Raw genomic sequence first — 16,466 nt, 5'->3', positions numbered from 1 at the left:
GGCACACAGGAGAAGCACCCATTTGCTTCTCCACCCCTCCGCCGCGCTTTCCTCTCTGTCTTTCTCTCCCCCTCCCGCAGCCAAGGCTCCAATGGAGCAAAGATGGCCCGGGTGCTGGGGATGGCTCCTTGGCCTCTGCCCCAGGCGCTAGAGTGGCTCTGGTCGTGGCAAAGCGACGCCCCGGAGTGGCAGAGCATCGCCCCCTGGTGGGCAGAGCTTCGCCCCTGGTGGGCGTGCCGGGTGGATCCCGGTCGGGCGCATGTGGGAGTCTGTCTGACTGTCTCTCCGTTTCCAGCTCCAGAAAAATGCAAAAAAAAAAACCCAAAAAAACAAGCCTACATTCTTAACCCCTATATCAGAAGCTCTCAAACTTTTTGGTCTCATGAATTCTGTACACACAAAAAATTACTAAGGATCCCAAACAGCTTTTGTGTATGTATATATATTTATTACAAATTAAAACTGGGGAATTTACTGATACATAATTGTAAAACAAGACAACAAACTGTACAACAGGTCTTTGAAAAACATTGTTTCATTATAATGGTGATGAAAAATAAAAAATCAATTCCCAGCCAAGACGTGAGGTTTGCATGCTGTCCTCATGTTTGAGTGGCTATTCTCCAGGTACCTCAGTTTCCTCCTACATCCCAAAGATGGGTGTGCTTGAATATCTAGACTGTCTCAGTGTGTGTGTGTGTGTGTGTGTGTGTGTGTGTGTCCTGATGGAAGGGCATCCAGGCCAGGATTGGTTCCTGCTTTTTGCCCTGAGCTGTCGAGATAAGCTCTGGACACCTATGACTCTGAACTGGAATAAGTAGGTTAGAAAATAATTATTTTACTTGTTTTTATTCATCATTCTTAAAAGTATATATAGCTCACATTTATTTCAATGTTTATTAGGAGTGTTTTCGATCTTTCTTTAAAAGTTTGGTAGTGTTTTTGTGACCAGAAATATAAGAACTTAAGTTTGTTTATGGCAACTAGCCTATGGCATAACTGGTTTTGTTATACATCATTTTTAGTCACAGTTTCCAAAAACCTATCAATGACGTTAAGTGAGGACTTATTGTACATACTAGTATTTCCACACAGGCTTAAGGAAAACTTCAGGATTTCAAAGTAATGATTTGCTTGACCACACTGAGGTTATAGAGGTTATAGCAGGTATAATCAAAAGTAGCCAGTATGAACCCTGGCCAGGTAGCTTAGTTGGTTAGAGTGTCATCCAGATACGCTGAGGTTGCAGGTTCGATCCCCAGTCAGAGCAAATACAAGAATCAACCAGTGAGTCCTGGCCAGATAGCTCGGTTGGTTAGAGCATCGACCCGAAGCACAGAGGTTGCCAGTTCGATCCCTGGTCAGGGCACATACAGGAACAGATCGGTGTTCCTGTCTCTCTCGCTAAAATCAATTAAAAAAACAACAACAAAGAATCAACCAATGAATAAGTGGAACGACAAATCAATGTTCTTTCTCTCTCTCTCTCTCTCTTCCTTTAGAATCAATCAATAAATTTAAAAAAATTAAAGTAGCTAATATGAGCACAATATGAATACTGGAAATCTCTGAAAAATACATTTATATCCTAACACTTTAAGAAATTCTCAAAAACATAAGAATATGCAACTACATATTTCATTAGTCCTGAAACTGATACCATCCAGCACCATATAGTTCTGGAAAATTCTACTTTATTTCTGGAAAATCTCCACTTATTTGAGAATGAGAGAAAAAAAGGTAAATAATATTCTAGATTACTATGAAAACAGTTAAACTTTTTAAAATTGATTTTTAGAGAGAGGAAAGGGAGAAAGAAACATTGATTCACTGTTTTACTTATTTATACATTCCATTCACTGGTTGATACTTGTATGTACCCTGACCTGGAATCGAACCTGCAACCTTGACATATTGGGATGCTTTAACCAAATGATCTACCTAGCCAGGGCGCTATGGAAAGTTTCTTTCTTTTTTCCCTTTCCTTAAATAAGAGGAGGGGAAACAGAGACAAGTTCTCACATGCGCCCTGACTGGGATCCACCCAGCAACCCCTCTTATCTGGGGCTGACCCTTGATAATAAGAGCTACCGGCTGTGACAGAGGCAGAAAGAGAGAAGGGGGAGAGGAAGGGGAAGAAAAACAGATGGTTGTTTCTCATGTGTGCCCTGACTGGGGATTGAACCCGGGACATCCACATGCTGGGTCAGTGCTCTATCCATTGAACAAACTGGCCAAGGCCCTCTATAAAAAGTTTTTGACTGCACAGACTCCTATTAAAGAATCCTGGGCATATACCATACTTTGAGAACCACTGTTCTATCCAGTGGTCGGCAAACTGCAGCTCACGAGCCACATGTGGCTCTTTAGCCCCTTGGAGTGTGGCTCTTCTACAAAATATCACATGTGGGCGCTACCTCAATAAGGAATGTACCTACCTATATAGTTTAAGTCTAAAAAATTTGGCTCTCAAAATAAATTTCAATTGCTGTACTGTTGATATTTGGCTCTGTTGCCGACCACTGTATCTATACCAATTATCTTTTTTTTTTTTAAGCAAGAGAGACAAGACAGGAAGGGAAAGAGATGAGAAGCATCAACTTATAGTTATGTCACTTTAGTTGTTCACTGATTGCTTTTTTTTTTTTTTACAGAGACAGAGTTAGAGAGAGGGATAGATAGGAACAGACAGACAGGAACAGAAATGAGAAGCATCAATCATCAGTTTTTCGTTGCGACACCTTAGTTGTTCATTGATTGCATTCTCATGTGTGCCTTGACCGCGGGCCTTCAGCAGACCGAGTAACCCCTTGCTCAAGCCAGCGACCTTGGGTCCAAGCTGGTGAGCTTTGCTCAAACCAGATGAGCCCATGCTCAAGCTGGCGACCTCGAGGTCTCGAACCTGGGTTCTCCACATCCCAGTCCAATGCTCTATCCACTGCGCCACTGCCTGGTTAGGCTGATTGCTTTTTATATGTGCCGTGACTGGGGGGTTATAGCCAAGCCAGTGACCCCCTGCTCAAGCCGGTGACCTTGGGCTTCAAGCCAGCAACCTTTGGGCTCAATCAAGTGACCTTGGGATCATGCTGATGATCCTGCACTCAGGCTGGTGATCAAGGGCTTTGAACCTGGGATATCAGGTATCCACTGTGCCACCACTGGCCAGATATACATTTAAAAAATTAATAAAATACCTGACCTGTGCTGGCACAGTACATAAAGCATTGACCTGGAACACTGAGGTCTCCAGTTCCATACCCTGCGCTTGCCCAATCAAGGCACATATGGGAGTTGATGCTTTCTGCTCCTCCCTCTTTCTCTCTCCTCTCTAAAATAAATTAATAAAAAGAACTGGAAAAAATAATAAAATAATAGAATGAAGTAAAAAATATCAAAAAACAAAGTATAAATAGGTACCATTTTCTGAAAGTTTTGATAGTACTAGGTCAGAACATAAAATGTATTATAATTGCAGGTCAGTCAAAAACTGTGAAAAATGCTATGATAAACTGAATATTGTCCAACAGGAAGGCAATTAAAGTTTCAAATGGATAAATTTTCTACACACTAAAGAAAACCACAGTCCACCTCACCATGGTATTGTGCTATTGCTACAGCCATCACTGACCCTTTTCCTACCAACTTCTCTTCCCCAGTCAACTCAGGCAAAAAAGGAAGGCTAAGGAAGTTACCTAAGCTCCATCAGCCACAAATTAAAGCCACTTCTTCCTTCCCTCCAAGCAGAACTTCTGCTCTTACTGACAGGTTTACTTCCTAAATGAACGGCCTGCCTTCACAGCAAACTGGCCAATAATAATTTTGCTGCTGACATTATGGTTACTGCTCTCATCCTGAATCTATAGGATTTCTTGGGTCAAAATGACAGCATTAAAACAAAGTTGTAGAACTCTCTCCTTAATCTGAAAAGGCCAGGCCTGCACCGGGAGAACAGCAACAAATGGAAGCAACATACAATGAAAAGCAGGGCCTGTCTGCACCAACAGCCGAATCTCCATCCATAGCCTGGGCCCAATCCAGGACACCCAGAGATCTTAACAATGGCTTCTTTCCCTGAGAGGCTACAAAGGCAAACTGTACTGGGGCCAGGGGGTGAATATAACATCATTGCCTCTTCCTCTCTACCAGAACTGAACTATAGAATTTATTTCAGAAAGAGTTTTCCTCTCTTAATTAGTTCAAATAGACCAACAGGAAGCTTGATGAAAGGTTATCAGAAAAAGGGCTCAGTGATACATTATAATTGCACATACTTTTTGAAAGTGTGGTTACATACATGTGACATAAAATTTATCATTTTAACCATTTTATGTGTGCAGTTCAGTGGCATTAAGTACATTCACGCTGTTATGCAACCATCATCAATATACATTTCTAGACTTTTATGTGATTCCATATAGAAACTCTGTACTTACTTGGCGCATATATATATTAATATATATGGCTTTTTAGGTGAGAGAAGAGGAGATAGTGAGGCATACTCCCACATGGGCACGACCAGGATCCACCCCACAACCCCCATCTTGAGCCAGTGCTTGAGTACTGAGCTATTTTTAGTGCCTTAAGCTGATGCTCCAATGCAGATATCCTTAGTGCCCAGGGCCATGCTTGAACCATTTGAGCCATTGGCTGCGGGAAGGGAAGGAGAAAAAGGGGAGGAGGGGTAGAAGTAAATGGTAGTTTCTCCTATGTGCCCTGACCAGGAATAAAACCCCAGAAATCCATACAACAGGCCGATGCTCTGTCCACTGAGCCACTGGCCAGGGCCCAGCATTTATTCTTTTAATGATTCTATTTTTCTGATATCACTATACCTTAAGCTGCAAATACTTCCCCCTCCAAGGACAGACCCAATTCTATCACTATCTTCAAACTTGTAGGGAAATCGGCAAATTCTGTGACAGTGGGAATCTTCTTTTTCTTTTCTTTCTTTTTCTTTTTTTGAGAGAGGCAGGGAGAGAGTGACAGGAACATGGAGCAGCTCCTGTATGTGCCCTGAAAGAAGAATACAACAGGCAACCTCCGTGCACCAGAGTGATGCTCCAACCAATCAAGCTATCAGGCTAGGGCTTTTTTCTTCTTTCATTTTTTTAGAGACAGAGAAAGAAAGGGAGAGAAAGGGGAGTGGGAAGGGAAGCATTCATTATTGTTCCACTCAGTTGTGCATTCACTGGTTGCTTCCTACGTGTGCCCTGACCAGGGACTGAACCTGCAACCTTGTCATTTCAAGGCAACAGTCTTTTTCTTTTTTTTCCCCAGAGACAGAGAGAGAGTCAGAGAGAGGGATAGATAGGGATAGACAAACAAGAACGGAGAGAGATAAGAAGCATTAATTATCAATTTTTCGTTGTGGCACTTCAGTTGTTCAGATAGCTTTCTCATATGTGCCTTGACCGTGGGGCTACAGCAGACTGAGTAACCCCTTGCTCAAGCCAGCGACCTGGGGTCCAAGCTGGTGAGCTTTGCTCAAACCAGATGAGCCTGCGCTCAAGCTGGCGACTTCGGGTCTCGAACCTGGGTCCTCCGCATCCCAGTCCGACACTCTACCCACTGCGCCACCACCTGGTCAGGCGACATGAAGGAAATTTAAATGTGTATTACTATAGGGAAAAAAGCCAACCTGAAAAGGCTACATATGAGCCTGACCAGTGGTAGCACAGTGGATAGAGTATCAACATGGGATGCTGAGGTCCCAGGTTCGAAATCCCAAGGTCACTGGCTTGAGCATGGACTCACTAGCTTGATCACAAGGAAGCTGGCTTGAGTGTGGGATCATCAAACATGATCCCATGGTTGCTGGTTTAAGCCCAAAGGTCGCTGGCTTGCAGCCCAGGGTCACTGGTTTGGGTCACTGGCTCAGCTGGAACCCCCGGTCAAGACACGTATGAGAAGCAATCAACGAACAACTAAAAAGTGCCACAACTACAAGTTGATGCTTCTCATCTTTCTCTCTTCCTGTCTGTCTTGTCTCTCGCATACGTTAAAATAAAATTTAAAAAAAGGCTACACATGATATTATTCCATTTATATGACATTTTGGAAAAGGCAAAACTATGGACAATAAAAGGATAAGTTGTTGCAAGAGGTTGAGGGGAAGAAAGAGATAAGAAAGTGGAGTACAGATTTTCTGGGCAGTGAAACTATTCTGTATAAGTATTATAATGGTGGATACATATCATTATATATTTGTCAAAACCCATATACTGTACAACACCAGAAGTGAACTCAAATGTAAACCATGGACTTTTGGTGATAATGTTGTGTCAGTGTAGGGCCATCAACTGTTACCCACTCTGGTGCAGGACTGTGGTAGTGGAGGAAGCTATGTGCATACAGGAGCAGGGGATATATGTGTGACCTCTGTACTGTCCACTCAATTTTGCTGAATCGAAAACAGCTCTAAAGAATTGACTATTTTAAATGTATGTCCACACAAAAACCTGCATACAAATGTTTATAGCAGTTTTATTTATTTCTGCCAAAACTGGGAAGCAACCAAGATGTCCTCAATATGTGAATGAATAAACCTATTCAACAATAAAAAGAAATGAACTATCAAGACACAGAGACATAGAGGAACCTTAAATGCATATTGCTAAGTGAAGAAAGCCAGCCTGAAAAGGCTACACACTGTGTTTGGATTAAAGTTAGAAGGCAGAACTAGAGAGACAGTAAAAACAGCAGCAGCTGCTAGTGCACGGAGGAGGGGAGGAGAGTAAGTGCAGTACAAGTTTCAGGGCAGTGGAACTATTCTGTGTGATACTGTGATGGTGGATACATGACATTATGCATTTGCCATAACCCACAGATCTACAAACACAAAGAGCAAACCCTAATGTAAACTATGGAGATTGGGTGATAATGTTAATATTGGTTCATCAATTTTAAAATTTACCACACTAATGCAAGATGGTAATAATAATAGGGGAAACTGAGGGGCAGAGGAAGGGTATGTGGGAACTCTGTATTTCCTGTTCAATTTTTCTGCAAATCTAAAACTACTTTAAAAAGTCTTATTAGGCCCTGGCCAGTTGGCTCAGCGGTAGAGCGTCGGCATGGCGTGCAGGAGTCCCAGGTTCGATTCCCGGCCAGGGCACACAGGATAAGTGCCCATCTGCTTCTCTACCCCTCCCCTTCTCCTCTCCGTCTCTCTCTTCCTCTCCCGCAGCCAAGGCTCCACTGGAGCAAAGATGGCCCGGGCACTGAGGACGGCTCTGTGGCCTCTGCCTCAGGTGCTAGAATGGCTCTGGATGCAACAGAGCAACGCCCCAGAGGAGCAGAGCATCGCCCCCTGGTGGGCATGCCGGGTGATCCCGGTCAGGCGCATGCGGGAGTCAGTCTGACTGCCTCCCCGTTTCCAGCTTCGGAAAAATGAAGAAAAAAAAAAAAAAGAAAGAGGCCCTGGCCGGTTGGCTCAGTGGTAGAGCGTCGGCCTAGCGTGCGGAGGACCCGGGTTCGATTCCCGGCCAGGGCACATAGGAGAAGCGCCCATTTGCTTCTCCACCCCTCCGCCGCGCCTTCCTCTCTGTCTCTCTCTTCCCCTCCTGCAGCCAAGGCTCCATTGGAGCAAAGATGGCCCGGGCGCTGGGGATGGCTCTGTGGCCTCTGCCCCAGGCGCTAGAGTGGCTCTGGTCGCAACATGGCGACACCCAGGAGGGTCGCAACATGGTGACGCCCAGGATGGGCAGAGCATCGCCCCCTGGTGGACAGAGCGTCGCCCCTGGTGGGCGTGCCGGGTGGATCCCGGTCGGGCGCATGCGGGAGTCTGTCTGACTGTCTCTCCCTGTTTCCAGCTTCAGAAAAATGCAAAAAAAAAAAAAAGAAAAAAAAAAAGAAAGAAAAAGTCTTATTAGTTAAGAATTCAGTGTCACAAAAACAAAAAGATAGAGAGACTGTTCAGAGCCAGTAAACTTTCACTACAGAAGGCCAGAGAATAGTATTTTGAGCTTTGTGGGACATATGGTTTCTGTTACAACTATTCAACTGTCACTGCAGCATGAAAACAGCCACAGACAACATAAAGGGGTAACAATGGCTTTATTTATGAACATTGAAATTTGAATTTCACATAGTTTTCATATGTCACAAAATACTATTATTCTTTTGATGTTTTCATCCACTTAAAAATGTAAAAACCAACTGGATAGGTATTTAAAAAATATTTGTACAAAAAGGGACATAGCAGCACTATTCAAAATAGTCAAAAGGTGGAAACCCAAATGTCCATCAACATATGAACAGATAAACAAAATGTGGTATATCCCTATCAATGGAATATTATTCAGTCATAAAGAGAAATGGAGTACTGATAAATATAATACTACAGTGTGAATGAACCTCAAAATTATATTAAGTGGAAAAAATCAGACACAAAGGTTACATATTACATGATTCCATCTACAAGAAACATCCACAGTAGGAGAATGTATAGTGAAGAAAGTCAACTACTGCTGACCAGGAGCTGGGGGGAGGGCAGAATGGGGAGACTGCTTAATGGTATAGGGTTTCTTTTTTGAGTGCTTAAAATGTCTTGAACTAGACAGATATAATGGTTATACAACATACTGAATGCACTAAATGCTAATGAATTCAATATTTTATGTGAATTTTACCTCAATTTAAAAAAACGATATAGGATCCCTGGCTGATGACACAGTGGACAGTGTTGTCCCAGAGCACAAACGTTGCCAATTCAGTCCCACAGTTGCCAGCTCAACACCCCAAGGTTGCTGGTAAGAGCCTTGTCCTAGTCAGGACTTGACCCCAAGGTTGCTGATTCAAGCTCCAGTCAGCATGAAAAGCAATCAATGACACAACTAAGTACAACTAAATGATGCTTCTCTTTCTTTCAAAAAAAAATAAAAAAGATACAGAAAAAAAAAGTAAAATTTATTCTTATTTGGTGGGCTGTACATATAAAAACTGACTAGCCAGTCTTGGCACATGGGTTGTAGTATGCCAACCTCTATTGCAGATTAAAAGTAACTAAAGAGTCACAATTATATGCATTGTATAAACATGGATTGAATCCAAGGTTTAAAAAGCCAGAAAAAAGCTATTTAGAACATTTGGAAAAATGTGAATATTAGATATCATGGAACTGTTTAATTTTCTTAGGTATAACAATAGGTTTATGGTATGGTCATGTCCTTATTCTTAGGAGATGTATGCTGAAACATTTTAGGGGTAAGGTGTCACGATGTGCTAATTACTTTCAAATAATTCAACTCAAAAAAAGTATAGAAAAAAAATGTGGCATTTTTTTTTAAACAAGTGGGAACTCTAGGTAAAGGATATACAGATAGATGTTCATTACACTTTTCTGTATTAGAATTTTTTTCAGAATAAAAACATTTTGGGGAAAATGTATTTCATGAATGTAGAAAGCTGGCTCTAGACAGCTGAATGTGAAGTTTGATGATACATTAAGCTTAATGTCCCACATTTCTTAGGAGTAAGGATTTATAAGAACTGGGCTGAGGAATATACCTGGTTCCAGGATCCTTTTCTGGGACAGACAAGCATCATTTTTCTAGAAATAGGCTTAATCAGGTAGAAAGACTGAGAACCGTGCCTTGTGAACATGGGTATAAAATGTACGATGAGCACCACAGGAGGCATTCCTAGTAAATTACACACACACACACACACCCATAAATGTAAAACACATGCATACAAACACCCAAATTGGCACTATAATCCTATATGTCCACTGACATAAAATTAAATTTAAAAATTTTTTTCCCCAAAGGGAAACAAAATTGTGGACTAAAAATGGTTTATATGCCAAGGTTATGGGTTCGATTCCAGGGCATATGATCAGGGCATATACCAGGAGCAACCAATGAATGCATAAGTAAGTGTAACAACAAAGAGACACTGAGAGAGAGGGGAGGGGTGGAGAAGCAGATGGTTACTTCTCCTGTGTGTCCTGACCGGTAATCGAACCCAGGACATCCACATGCTGGGCTGACACTCTACCACTGAGCCCACCAGCCAGGGCCTGTGTCTTTTTTTTTTTTTTTTTAATTTTATTTATTCATTTTAGAGAGAGAGAGAGAGGAGCTGGAAGCATCAACTCCCATATGTGCCTTGACCAGGCAAGCCCAGGGTTTCGAACCGGCAACCTCAGCATTTCCAGGTCAACGCTTTATCCACTGCACCACCACAGGTCAGGCTGTGTCTTTTTTTTTTTCCCCCCTGTATTTTTCTGAAGCCGGAAACGGGGAGAGACAGTCAGACAGACTCCCGCATGCGCCCGACCGGGATCCACCCGGCACGCCCACCAGGGGCTACGCTCTGCCCACCAGGGGGCGATGCTCTGCCCATCCGGGGGGTCACTCTGTTGCGACCAGAGCCACTCCAGCGCCTGGGGCAGAGGCCGAGGAGCCATCCCCAGCGCTCAGGCCATCTTTGCTCCAGTGGAGCCTCGGCTGCAGGAGGGGAAGAGAGAGACAGAGAGGAAGGAGAGGGGGAGGGGTGGAGAAGCAGATGGGCCGCCTCTCCTGTGTGCCCTGGGAATCGAACCCGGGACTTCTGCACGCCAGGCCGTCGCTCTACCACTGAGCCAACCGGCCAGGGCCTGTGTCTTCTTTTTTTAAGATTCTATTTATTCACTTTTGAGAGAGGAGAGAGAAAAGAAAGAGAGAAGGGGGGAGAGCAGGAAGTATCAACTCCCTGTGTGCCTTGTCCAGGCAAGCCCAGGGTTTCGAACCAGCAACCTCAGTGTTCCAGGTGGACGCTTTATCCACTGTGCCATCACAGGTCAGGCCCAGGCTGTTTCTTTATTTCTTCTGGCTTCTTCCCTTTGATTAAAACAGACTGACAGCTTGAAAGAGGGGGGGGATTGGAAGGTTGTGTGAAAAAGGTAATGGAGTTAAGCAAAGGAAAAAAACTCACAGACACAGCCAAGGGTATGGGAACTGCAGAAGGGAAAGGGGCAGGTGACGGATCCAGGAGATGGTGATGGAGGAAGACTTAACTTGGGGTGGCGAACACACAATACAGTATACAGATGATATATTACAGAACTGTACACCTGAAACCTGTATAATTTTATTAACCAGTATAAGCCCAATAAATTCAGTAAAACATTTGAAAAATAAAACTTTCATGGCTACAAAGAATTCTATAATTTGGCCCAAGATCTGACACTGTGAACAAACTGCTGAATTTTGATTGATGTCCTTTGGTAACTAAGCCTGTAAAGTACAGTCTAATAAGTGGTAATTGTAGTATTTACAAAATTACTAAAGCACTATCTTTTATTCTTATATTTATTTATTTTTTGCAGAGACAGAGAGTCAGAGAGAGGGATAGAGAGACAGACAGGAATGGAGAGAGATGAGAAGCATCAATCATCAGCTTTTCGTTGTGACACCTTAGTTGTTCATTGATTGCTTTCTCATATGTGCCCTGACCTTGGGGCTACAGCAGACCGAGTAACCCCTTGTTCGAGCCACCGACCTTGGGTCCAAGCTGGTGAGCTTTGCTCAAACCAGATGAACCTATGGTCAAGCTGGCAACCTCAAGGTCTCAAACCTGGGTCCTCCGCATCCCAGTCCGATGCTCTATCCACTGCGCCACCGCCTGGTCAGGCTATCTTTTATTCTTGATCTATGAAGTAGAAAATATATACGCACATGTGTGTTTTTGTGTACGTTTATTTTAAAGGCAAAAATAGACTTGGAAGGATATACGAATTGATAAAATGGTTACTTCCAGGGAAAGAATTGGGATTACAGCAGTTAAGGGACTCTTTAGCCTTATCTGTAATCCTTCAATTTTATATAATAATGCATTTCTATTTTATCTGTATAATTAAAACCACTCAGATTTGAAATATGTAGAACTGATCATATAACTTATTAAGTTTTGAAAATCAGAATAGATTTTATTAAAATTTCATTGTTTGCAAAGCATTCAATATTATCCCATTAAATCCTCAAACAATCCTTAAAAATAGATAACATTATTTCACCAACTTAGAAACTAGTAAACTGAGACTCAGAGAAGTTAAGATGTGTCCTATTCACGGTCACAGAATGTTGGAGCCTGGGACTCCCAAAACCACACTAACGTAAACATACAGGGAATTTAACACATTGATTATAGCCTTGCTAAAGGAATATTCAGTTCATTCAGGAGTAAGGAGAAAATACTTTTTAATGTTTGTCATTGTTAAAAATTGCCAAAAACAACCTGGCCTGTTGTGGTGCAGGGGACAGTGTCAATCTGGAACACTGAGGTCACCAGTTCAAAACCATGGGCTTGCTCCATCAGGGCACACACAACAAGGAAGCAATCAACAACTAAAGTGAAGCAACTATGAGTTGATACTTCTCGCTTCCCCCTTCCTCTCTCTGTAAAATCAATCAATAAATTTCTTTTTTTTAAAATCTGCTTATCTGTCAGCCTCAATAAAGAAAGCAATATAAATATTTTGGGGCATTTGTTGACTTATGGCCACGCTGAACATGGTTGTTGCATACTAATCCTATTGAAAGTTTAAGAGAATCCCTGTCCAGTGGCTCAGTGAATAGAGCATTGGCCTAGCATGCAGACATCTAGGGTTTGATTCCCAGTCAGGGCACACAAGAGAAGCAACCATCTGCTTCTCTCCCCCTCCAGCTCCCCCTTCTCACCTCCTGTAGCCAGTGGCTTGATTGATTCAAGGGCCCCAGGCTCTGAGGATAGCTTGGTTTCTCTAAGTGCATCAGCCTCAGGCACTAAAAATAGCTCCCTACTGGAGCACTGGTCACAGGTGAGGTTTGTGGGTGGTCCCAAGAGAAGTGCATGTGAGAATGTGCCTCACTATCTTCCCTCTTCTCACAAAGGCAAGGTAGGAGGGAGAGAGGAAAAGGGAGGTGAGGAGAGGGGAGGAGAGGAGAGGAGAAGAGAGGAAAGAGGAGAAGAGAGAGGAGAGGAGAGGGGAGGGGGAGCCGGAGGGGGAGGGGAAGAGAGGGGGAGAAAGTGAGAGGAGAGAAAAGGGGAGAGGAAATGAGAGAAATATCAATTTGTTGTTCTACCCATTTATGCACTCACTGGCTGATTCTTATATGTGCCTGATTTGGGATTGAACCCACAATCTTGGCTTATCTGGACAATGTTCCAACCAACTGAGCAACCCAGCCAGGGCCCAAACCTGTAATTGTCTTAAATGACAGCAGCAGTGACAAGCACCAACCATAAGTGATCTAGCAAGACTCTATGTTAATCAATCAATATGCGTGTACTAAGTCAGTTGACAATACCACTAGAAGATCAGCTGGAAGTCTGCCTACAAGAATGTCTAATGTCTAAGAACTACACAGTCTCTGTGGAAACTCTTGATCCTTGAAATTCTCTTTCCTTCTTTTTTTAATAAGGTTTCCTAGGTTCACTGACCCCTGAAATTCAGTAAAAAGTACATCTTTTAAACTAACCTTTCCCAGGATGATACAACAGATATAGTTAAGCCTGACTGAAATAAAAACAATGCTTATTGGCCCTGGCTGGTTGGCTCAGCGGTAGAGCGTCGGCCTGGCGTGCGGGGGACCCAGGTCCGTTTCCAGCTTCAGAAAAATACAAAACAAAACAAAACAAAAAAAACATAATGCTTATTTCTATTCTCCTATATCATATCTTGCACATTATTTTATGTATTTTTCTGAAGCTGAAAACGGAGAGAGACAGTCAGACAGACTCCCGCATGCGCCCGACCGGGATCCACCCGGCACGCCCACCAGGGGCGATGCTCTGCCCCTCCAGGGCGTCGCTCTGCCGCGACCAGAGCCACTCTAGCACCTGGGGCAGAGGCCAAGGAGCCATCCCCAGCGCCCAGGCCATCTTTGCTCCAATGGAGCCTTGGCTGCGGGAGGGGAAGAGAGAGACAGAGAGGAAGGAGGGGGGGGTGGATAAGCAAATGGGCGCTTCTCCTGTGTGCCCTGGGCGGGAATCGAACCCGGGTCCCCCGCACGCCAGGCCGACGCTCTACCGCTGAGCCCACCGGCCAGGACTCTTGCACATTATTTTAAAGATGATTATATACTCTGGACTTACACAGCAGACACTCATGAATTTTAGTTCTGTTTTACCTTCCACCTTGCATAGCTTTCCTGCCTATTATAATTATATCTGGGTGCAGGAAATCTTTATTGTTAATACCACAAATTAACTTTAGTCCTTGGGCCAGGTTCTGAGAGAGTTTCAAACATATTAACATGATCCGAAATAAAATCAGAAAGCTATATATCTTTGAAAACTTTTTTTAAAGATTTTATTTATTCATTTTAGAGAGGAAAGAGAGAGAGAGAGAGAGAGAGAGAGAGAGAGAAGAGGGGAGGAGCAGGAAGCATCAACTCCCATGTGTGCCTTGACCAGGCAAGCCCAGGGTTTCGAACCAGCAATCTCAGCATTTGAGGTCGATATGTTTATCCACTGTGCCACCACAGGGCAGGCTGAAAACTTTTATAAAACATTTTTATCCTACAGTTAGGAATAACTAGATACAACACATAAAAATGGAAGAGGGAGAACTATGGCATTATAGTTTATAACCAGTATTGAACTAAAAAGTTTCCTGCAGCAAAAAATTAGAAGTGGTTATTTTCATCCACAGTTTTTGTGAGTTTTTTTTTCTAATTGAGAGGCAGGGAGGCAGACAGACAAGCTCCCACATCTGCCCCAACTGATCCACCAGGTAAGCCCCCTACCCAGCGATGCTCTGCCCATCTGGGGCTGCTGCTCTGTTGCTCAGCAACAAGCTAATTTAGAGCCTGAGGGGAGGCCATGGAGCCATCCTCAGTGCCCAGGACCAAACTGCTCAAATCATTCAAGCCACAGCTGCAGGATCGGAGACAGGAGGGGAAGAGGAAAAGGGTGGAGCAGCAAATGGTCATTTCTGTGTGCCAACTGGGAATCGAACCTGGGACTTGCAAAAGCAGGAACCTATCTCCCCTCCTCTCACTTGGAAAAGAAGGGGGGGATTTACTTATTGATTTTACTGAGAGAGAGAAGGAGAGAGAGACAGGACCATCAATCTGTTCCTATATGTGTCATCCTGACTAGGGATTGAACTGGCAACATCTATACTTCAGGACAATGCTCTAGTCTAACCAACCAAGCTACCTGGCTGGGGCATTAAATAGATGATCAATGAAAAGTTGTTGGGGAAATCTCAAAGTACCACTGCACAAATTACTTTCTAATTACAAAAGAAAAATTATTTTTATAGGAAAGATCTGACAGTCATACTCTTAACATGATCAAGGCTCACATCATCAAGAGTGACACAACCTGAAAGCGTCTCACTCTTGGTGATGCAAGGCTTGTAAATATGCAAGATGGCGACCTGTGAGGTATTTTTGCAAAAATGTTAAACCTGAATCTAATCACCTAATACTCCATAAACCTAAATATTATATATCTAAAATGCCCCTTTCTCATGTTTTTTGTTTTTTTGTTTTGTTTTGATTTATAGAGACAGAGTCAGAGAGAGGGATAGATAGGGACAGACAGGAATGGAGAGAGATGAGAAGCATCAATCATCAGTTTTTCATTGCAACACCTAAGTTGTTCATTGATTGCTTTCTCATATGTGCTTTGACCGTGGGCCTTCAGCAGACCGAGTGACTCCTTGCTCAAGCCAGCGACCTTGGGTCCAAGCTGGTGAGCTTTGCTCAAACCAGATGAGCCTGCTTTCAAGCTGGCGACCTCAGGGTCTTGAACCTGGGTCCTCGCATCCTAGTTTAATGCTCTATCCACTGTGCCACCGGCTGGTCAGGAAGCTTTCTCATGTTTTAATCTTTATTTAGCCACTATCAAAGGGTCTCTGGGAGGATCCCCAACAACTACCAAACAAATGGAGTAATACAATAGAATGAATACGGGTTTGAAGCCAGACAGTCCTAAGTGTGAATCCTGAATTAGCTACTTACTAGTAGCTTACATAAACCACGAATCTCAGTTTCCTTATAAAATAAGGTTGTATAAACACCACCAACTTCAGGGATTGTGCTAAGGGTCAAATGACAAATCTACTATATGTAAAATATCTAAAATACTGCCTGGCATATTAGAGTTGTTAATGTTGGTTGCCCTGTCATACCACATACTTGTTATCTATAACGTGTCATGGTTAACAAAGTTTTTATATACATACAGTATCTTATCATCTATCCTCCCTGTAAACCAGTTACAATTCAGTAAAAATACAATGACATTAATTTCCTTGCAAGGGAAGGAAATTTTTATCTAACATGATAAAAATCAAAGCATTTGCTCATTCATACAGTCTCTTTATACCTGTAGTACCTGCTTTACATGGTCCAATATGCACACATTTCAGCTACCACAGTTTAGTTAAAATAACATCAATCCTCTAACAACATAGTTCAAATTTGTTATCACTGTATATGAATGAACTGTGAGTAGTCACACAAAGTACTAACTTGACTGCTAGTTTTCAG

The 16,466-nt window shown here is 43.0% G+C and overlaps 1 protein-coding gene across 6 annotated transcripts in view; it reads right to left on the bottom strand.

Annotated features, from left to right (window-relative positions):
• The window catches only part of KDM2A (lysine demethylase 2A), a 113,467-nt gene that overhangs the window by 67,390 nt on the left and 29,611 nt on the right, over positions 1–16,466 (bottom strand). The window contains exon 1 of one of the 6 annotated variants that reach the window (XM_066252177.1): positions 11,560–11,613. The exons of the other annotated variants lie outside the window; for them this stretch is intronic. Within the exon in view, the coding sequence (XP_066108274.1) occupies positions 11,560–11,574 (15 nt within the window). The 5' untranslated portion in view covers positions 11,575–11,613. Of the gene's footprint in view, positions 1–11,559; positions 11,614–16,466 lie in introns of those variants that run through there. 6 annotated transcript variants of the gene reach the window in all.

The sequence above is a fragment of the Saccopteryx bilineata genome, chromosome 1, assembly GCF_036850765.1.
Source record: "Saccopteryx bilineata isolate mSacBil1 chromosome 1, mSacBil1_pri_phased_curated, whole genome shotgun sequence".
NCBI classification, from domain to species: Eukaryota; Metazoa; Chordata; class Mammalia; order Chiroptera; family Emballonuridae; genus Saccopteryx; species Saccopteryx bilineata.
Note: the sequence above shows the minus strand (reverse complement) of the source record. Positions and strands in the feature narration are given on the sequence as shown.